Genomic DNA, 7,770 nt, shown 5'->3' on the forward strand with positions numbered 1-7,770 from the left:
AACGGTTACAAGCAGGTCCGACAACACCAAAAGTGGAACCTACGGCATCTCCACTTTGTAACCCAACCCCAGGGTGGCAGATTATACCTGCACATCACTACTTGGGAAGCACCAACCTGGGTCAGACTGAACTAACGATACAACTAATTGGTGATCAGGGTATAAAGGGAATAAGATCTAGCATCACCTCCAAACCTGGTCTTGCGCTCCTATTGGTCAGATACAATTGCCTATTTGACTTAAGACACATAGCATGGACCTGGAAGCAGAGGAGCAGAGCTGTTCTACCCAATCAATTTGCAGAGCTTTAGCCAGAGGCCGTCTGCCCAGTACCGCTGTTCCTCTATTCAGAATATGCCTTTCCCGCCATTAATAAAGAACACCATTGGCTCTGCATAAAACTCCCAGGTTTATTTTCATATAGAATCCATTAAATAAAGAAGAAAAGATGGAAACAAACATAAATATAACAGGAACACAAGGTAAGGAGAAATGAAGAAGGAACATAAGAATTTTTGTAGACACATTTCCATACAGTACGAGCCCCTCGTGTCCCACCCATAATCGTTAAGATTTTTCTCTCCCCAACGAACAATTTCAGTGCAACCCGACATCCGTCAAAATATAGTAAGGTTAGTGAGCATCCAACAATCGCAGATCTAACGATTTATCATCCGGCCAAAAAAAAAAAATCGATCAGGCAGGTTTGAACATTTTCGTTGTCCTCACTTCAACTAGACGATATCGTTTGAAATGGCTGTTTTCGACGATGGACAAATCGTACTTTTAAACGATCGTTTCAGGATAAACTTGGTCCTACGATAATGAAAAGGTCTTAACGTGTGTGGGCAAAGCTTTAGTCATGGACTGGAACCTGCAGTAACTGCCACGGGCGCAGGTCGGTCTCCACTTGGCTTTTTCTCCGAGCTCGGACAGTACCATTTGCAGAATGGTAAAAAAAAAAAAAGCTGAATTTCTGCATTTTTAATAAAAACCTGAGGGTGACTAGTTTTTACTTCATGAAGACTTTTGGGTTTCAATGAAATGACAGACGGAACGTATAACGGAACAATTTTAAGAAACAAAAATGTTTAGCTCTTCTTATCTTCCGCCTCTAGAACCTCGATGATTTTGGCAGCAGAGGGGCGCAGCTTTGGGTCTTCGTGGGCGCACATGTAGAAGAGCTCAATAACCTTCTGGTAGGAATCGTCAAGTTCCTCCATGTTGAGGGGAGGCCGGGTCCCCAAAGCCTCGTAGTAAGCATCTTCGTCAAAGTCATCTTCGTCGAATGTGTCTTCTGTGCAAAGGAAACGAGAACTATAACCGAGAACCGAGCCCACAGGGAGAGGACCCAACATTAACCCAACACAAGGTGCTCCAGTGTAGCCTGAACTACGGTCTCCTCGTTCGACTGAAGTCCTTGACCCACTATTACCTACCTGGTTACTTACCTGGTTTGGCAAGACTCAGTTATAAGAACGGTACTTTCCATTGGCTGATGCCTAACCCTAACGCATAATAATTCTGGGTTCACAATATAATATTTTGGATTTGCTGCAAACCTTCGTCATCTTCAGGAGGCAGGTTTAAATGGGGTATGGACAGGCTCATCATCTCCCACAGGGTCAGGCCGAATGCATAGATGTCAGATTTGTCCGTTATGACTCCGCCTTCGTCCAAGGCCTCCTTTGGCTTCCACGACTCTGTGCCAATATAATAGGCCTTTGGGTCGCTCACTGGAAGGGAGGGAGAGGTAGTTAGCTGCACCCTGCTTACAAATGAAAAGTAACAATGTCTGCCTTCCGAAAGGAATCACCCAACACCAACTGGAACCAATCAAGAGAGAGAATTATGGTCTAGACCAGTGCTGCCCAACTTTGGTACAGAGGGCTGGAACTGTTCTAACCTGTGTGGTAAAGGGCTGAAAATGGAAGTCGGTGTTGACCATGCCCAGTTTTAAACCACACCCACTTTAAGCCACGCCTATGTTACCACACCCACCTTAATTAAACGGCAAAGTAACATCCAGCCTGAGTAACCTACACAGATACACGGACTACAATCAGCCATTACCTACCAATCATGTTCTCATCCAGAGGCAGCGACACCCCAACATCGCAGATCTTGACGGATTCGAAGTCGCCCTTTACGACGACATTAGATGACTTGATGTCCCCGTGCAGAATCCTTTTTTCGTTGTGCAGATACTAAAGGGTAAGTAAAAGGAAGAACGTTATGCTCTGTCCCGATACAGCGAGGGGAATATTGCACGTTCTTTGCAATCAGACCCGTCATGCGAGTTGGGGGTCTTTGTAGGAACATGTATGAGGGAAGCAGAGGCTGTTCCACTAACAGATGAAAGATAAATGTGCTGATCCTTATGCTACAGGTCACACACAGAGAAGGGTATTTAACTCTTGCCTATGTGTGAGGGGCTCCTACCCCCCTGTGTGTGTGTGGGAGAGGGGCTCCTACCCCCCTGTGTGATCGAGAGGGGGGCTCCTACCCCCATGTGTGATGGAGAGGGGGGCTCCTACCCCCATGTGTGATGGAGAGGGGGGCTCCTACCCCTATGTGTGATGGAGAGGGGGGCTCCTACCCCCATGTGTGATGGAGAGGGGGGCTCCTACCCCTATGTGTGATGGAGAGGGGGGCTCCTACCCCCATGTGTGATGGAGAGGGAGGGGCTCCTACCCCCATGTGTGATGGAGAGGGAGGGGCTCCTACCCCCATGTGTGATGGAGAGGGAGGGGCTCCTACCCCCATGTGTGATGGAGAGGGAGGGGCTCCTACCCCCATGTGTGATGGAGAGGGAGGGGCTCCTACCTCCGTGTGGGAGAGAGGGGGGGCTCCTACCTTCAAGCCTCTTGCCATGTTCTCTGCCACCTTTAGAATGTCAGTCGCAGGGAAGGGCCCCAACTCGTTATCGTTCCGCTCCTCTATCAGATCATTCAGAGACTTCTCTCCCCCATACTCCATAGCCAGACACAGGCTGCCATCCTTGGATTTGGTGAAGGCCCGGTAACCTTAGAGCACAGAGTGTATTGGTGAGATCCCTGCCGTGCCAACAGGCTCTGCCCCTACACGCCGCCCCAACAGGCTCTGCCCCTACACGCCGCCCCAACAGGCTCTGCCCCTACACGCCGCCCCAACAGGCTCTGCCCCTACACGCCGCCCCAACACGCTCTGCCCCTACACGCCGCCCCAACAGGCTCTGCCCCTACACGCCGCCCCAACACGCTCTGCCCCTACACGCCGCCCCAACACGCTCTGCCCCTACACGCCGCACCAACATGCTCTGCCCCTACACGCCGCACCAACGCGCTCTGCCCCTACACACCGCACCAACATGCTCTGCCCCTACACGCCGCACCACTAAGATATAATTAACCCCTATTGGAGGCAAAATAATCCTATTGGGTTTATTTAAATGATTTTTAGTAGCCTGAAGGTATAGAGATCCAAGTTACAGAGAGATCCCTTATCTGGAAACCCCCAGCTCCCGAGCATTCTGTACTTGTACCTGTACAAATTCATAGGCCTGAATCCCATAAAGCTACTGACTGACAGAGCAGCTCCTCCCACTTACCTACAATATTGGGGTGCTGCAGGTTCCTTAGCACTTTGGCTTCTTCATTGAGTCTTTGTTCATAGAGGTTACGGCTGGAAGCGTCACACTGCTTGCTTATCTTCTTTATAGCCCAGGGGGAGCGAGAGGCACCCCGAGGGGATCTGCCCAATGGAACAATATATTATAAGGGATAATGTACCCCCTACTGTAAATGATAAGGATATTAGCAGTCACTGAGGGGTTCTGTGCCCCCCATATAAAGGCACAAGGCTGCAGGCTGAGTTATACAGGGAACTCTGAGTATCACTCATGTATTATAAGGGATAATGTACCCCCTACTGTAAATGATAAGGATATTAGCAGTCACTGAGGGGTTCTGTGCCCCCCATATAAAGGCACAAGGCTGCAGGCTGAGTTATACAGGGAACTCTGAGTATCACTCATGTATTATAAGGGATAATGTACCCCCTACTGTAAATGATAAGGATATTAGCAGTCACTGAGGGGTTCTGTGCCCATATAAAGGCACAAGGCTGCAGGCTGAGTTATACAGGGAACTCTGAGTATCACTCATGTATTATAAGGGATACTGTACCCCCTACTGTAAATGATAAGGATATTAGCAGTCACTGAGGGGTTCTGTGCCCCCCATATAAAGGCACAAGGCTGCAGGCTGAGTTATACAGGGATCTCTGAGTATCACTCATGTATTATAAGGGATAATGTACCCCCTACTGTAAATGATAAGGATATTAGCAGTCACTGAGGGGTTCTGTGCCCCCCATATAAAGGGTAGAAGGGCCAAACTCACCGTTTCATTAGATAGACGCTGACGCCGGTGCCGTACCCAAATTTCTGCATAAACGGTGAGGCCGGAATCACAAAAGGGGGCGGAGTAAAAACTCCTAAAAAGAAAGGGGTGTAAGTTTAACATAAGAAACTCTGATACTAATTGCAGCCCCCCCCTCATATTTATCAACGCATGGCCCCTCCCTGTTAGTAAAGGAACAGCCCGGCCTTGGCACCACGTTGGGGTCACAGAACTGCAACTCCCAGCGCTGAGGTTAAATCTATCCGTCTGTGCGGGGACCAACCAACCTGTTACTCGATTGGGTCTCCCAGCGGTACCAGTAACTTACCTGCAGGGACCAACCAACCTGCTACTGGATTGGGTCTCCCAGCGGTACCAGTAACTTACCTGCAGGGACCAACCAACCTGCTACTGGAGTGGGTCTCCCAGCGGTACCAGTAACTAACCTGCAGGGACCAACCAACCTGTTACTGGAGTGGGTCTCCCAGCGGTACCAGTAACTTACCTGCAGGGACCAACCAACCTGTTACTGGAGTGGGTCTCCCAGCGGTACCAGTAACTTACCTGCAGGGACCAACCAACCTGTTACTGGAGTGGGTCTCCCAGCGGTACCAGTAACTTACCTGCAGGGACCAACCAACCTGCTACTGGAGTGGGTCTCCCAGCGGTACCAGTAACTAACCTGCAGGGACCAACAAACCTGCTACTGGAGTGGGTCTCCCAGCGGTACCAGTAACTAACCTGCAGGGACCAACAAACCTGCTACTGGAGTGGGTCTCCCAGCGGTACCAGTAACTTACCTGCAGGGACCAACCAACCTGCTACTGGAGTGGGTCTCCCAGCGGTACCAGTAACTAACCTGCAGGGACCAACCAACCTGCTACTGGAGTGGGTCTCCCAGCGGTACCAGTAACTAACCTGCAGGGACCAACCAACCTGCTACTGGAGTGGGTCACCCAGCGGTACCAGTAACTAACCTGCAGGGACCAACCAACCTGCTACTGGAGTGGGTCTCCCAGCGGTACCAGTAACTAACCTGCAGGGACCAACCAACCTGCTACTGGAGTGGGTCTCCCAGCGGTACCAGTAACCGACCTGCAAGGACCAACCAACCCGCTACTGGAGTGGGTCTCCCAGCGGTACCAGTAACCGACCTGCAAGGACCAACCAACCCGCTACTGGAGTGGGTCTCCCAGCGGTACCAGTAACTTACCTGGAGGGGACTTCAGCTTCTGCACCTTGCAGGGGGTCCTGAAACTATTCGGCTCCTGCATGGTGGGCTCCTGGGGGTTCTGCAGATACACGGGCAGAAGATGAAAGGTAAGTAATAATATATATTTCCCTATGGGACCAAACTGTAAATTATATCCTTATAAACGGCACGTCCCTATGTCAGAACGAGTTGTTTATAACTTAAAAATACATGTATATTAATCTGCAGGTCTCTCATTACATTGCCCCCCCCCCCACTCCCTGCGCCTATTTCTCTCTTCCTGCTGCTGCCCTCCTCTGTACCTCCAAACTAGCCCCGCCCTCCTCTGTACCCCCAAACTAGCCCCGCCCTCCTCTGTACCCCCAAACTAGCCCCGCCCTCCTCTGTACCCCCAAACTAGCCCCGCCCTCCTCTGTACCCCCAAACTAGCCCCGCCCTCCTCTGTACCCCCAAACTAAGCCCCGCCCTCCTCTGTACCCCCAAACTAGCCCCACCCTCCTCTGTACCCCCAAACTAGCCCCACCCTCCTCTGTACCCCCAACTAGCCCCACCCTCCTCTGTACCCCCAAACTAGCCCCGCCCTCTGTACCCCCAAACTAGCCCCGCCCTCCTCTGTACCCCCAAACTAGCCCCGCCCTCCTCTGTACCCCCAAACTAGCCCCGCCCTCCTCTGTACCCCCAAACTAGCCCCGCCCTCCTCTGTACCCCAAACTAGCCCCGCCCTCCTCTGTACCCCCAAACTAGCCCCGCCCTCCTCTGTACCCCCATACTAGCCCTACCCCTGGCCTCACTTGGATCTTCCAACAGTTGCCATCCCCCCTGGCCCTTCCCCTAGCCATGGCACTGCCCCTCACCCACACCTATAGGGCAGCTGCAGTTCTGGCTTGCCCCCCATCCCAGCACCATGCAAGGTGCAAAGGCAGAAACAAGTGACCCCAACAGGCCCCCCCACCATACCAGCTGTGTATTATAATGGATAATGTACCCCCCTACCTCAGAGTTACATGACCTGTATATGAGCACTCTGCCTGCGGCCTAATCCCTTTATATGGAACTCCTTGGTGACTTATAATATCCTTATAAACTACAGTAGGGGGTACATTATTCACTATACACATAGGGGACCCGCTATCCACACCAATGGGAGGTAAACTGAGAGGATTTCCATGCAGGGGCGCCTCCTAGTGGGCAGAATGAGCACAGCCTAATAGATGGGCGGAGCAACGGCTGCACCAATCATCTCTCAGTAACATTATTACTAACTCATAAAGCAATCCCCATTGGTCAGTGCAACTCCCCGCCATTAAACTGCCCGACAGCTGTTACCCCCAGACTCCCTGCCCCCCAGGCGCTCCCCCACCTCAGTCACAGCAAAGGTACCGCCCCAGCAGCCCAGGAGAGAGCAACTCCCAGCAGCCCTGCAGAGAGAGGGGTCGGTGGGGCGGCCAGTCGGCTGTACGTACCCCGGGGAGGAGAGCAGACGGTCCCGGTACAACACTGAGCAGCAGCGCCGCCTCTTCCCGCCAGGAATTTTCAAACTGACTGAGCGCGCTCCCGACACTCACAGACCGCGTAACCCGCATGCGCGCTCCCAACAGGCGCGCTCCCTACAAAAGCAGCTCCAGCGGGAAACAGGCCCCGCCCACCGCAGTCTGCGCGGGAAACAGGCAGCCGGAGAAGCTCCTCCCCCTCAGTCTGTGCGGGAAACAGGCAGCCCGAGAAGCTCCTCCCCCTCAGTCTGCGCGGGAAAGTGTGTAGCCCTGTGGGAAAGTAACAATAACAGAGAGCTGTGCGAGTTTTACTCCCGTTTCCCCTTCACACAGTGACATTACTATAGAGCCCCACAGGGCAGATACCCCATGGGGGGGCCACACTGCACTCACCCCATTTAATTCCTGATTCCATTGCCTGACTGGAAATACTTCTCTTTATAGCACTAGTGCTACTGTGTAGGGGCTTATTAACTATTACAGAAAGAAATCGCCAGCGCTCCTCGGTCTAACCCACAATCTGGAGTTGAGCAGCTGCTAGAAACAATAAAAAGCCATTACTTATACACAACACGAGCCAACACGACTGGGGATGTTGCCCATAGCAACCAATTAGCACTTAGAATTCAATGGTCACCAATAAGTTAGAAAACAAAGGCAAAGATCTGATTGGTTGCTATGAGCA

The 7,770-nt window shown here is 51.8% G+C and overlaps 1 protein-coding gene across 2 annotated transcripts; it reads right to left on the bottom strand.

Annotated features, from left to right (window-relative positions):
• Window positions 1–390: 390 nt before the first annotated feature.
• Window positions 391–7,193, bottom strand: pbk (PDZ binding kinase). Of its 2 annotated transcripts, none has more exons than XM_031901676.1 (8): window positions 7,059–7,193; window positions 5,596–5,674; window positions 4,383–4,476; window positions 3,590–3,732; window positions 2,857–3,026; window positions 2,078–2,207; window positions 1,563–1,736; window positions 391–1,297 (listed from the first exon to the last, which is right to left on the bottom strand). In XM_031901676.1, exons 1-8 carry the CDS (start codon window positions 7,176–7,178, stop codon window positions 1,092–1,094), a joined length of 1,116 nt encoding a protein of 371 aa, XP_031757536.1. In that variant the 5' UTR covers window positions 7,179–7,193; the 3' UTR covers window positions 391–1,091. The 2 variants fall into 2 exon arrangements, with proteins under 2 accessions (XP_031757536.1, NP_001011346.1); NM_001011346.1 differs by having other exon boundaries at window positions 7,059–7,112.
• Window positions 7,194–7,770: the final 577 nt, after the last annotated feature.

The sequence above is a fragment of the Xenopus tropicalis genome, chromosome 5 (genome assembly GCF_000004195.4).
Source record: "Xenopus tropicalis strain Nigerian chromosome 5, UCB_Xtro_10.0, whole genome shotgun sequence".
NCBI classification, from domain to species: domain Eukaryota; kingdom Metazoa; phylum Chordata; class Amphibia; order Anura; family Pipidae; genus Xenopus; species Xenopus tropicalis.

Bases quoted from the DNA above. Each gene is read 5' to 3' on its own strand.
- pbk (XM_031901676.1), bottom strand. From the start codon at position 7,178: ATGCGGGTTACGCGGTCTGTGAGTGTCGGGAGCGCGCTCAGTCAGTTT. The intron at 5,675-7,058 runs GTACGTACAGCC...GTGTATCTGCAG, and splicing joins CGTCTGCTCTCCTCCCCGGG to AACCCCCAGGAGCCCACCAT. The intron at 1,737-2,077 runs GTAGGTAATGGC...CCTCCCTTCCAG, and splicing joins TCTGGATGAGAACATGATTG to TGAGCGACCCAAAGGCCTAT.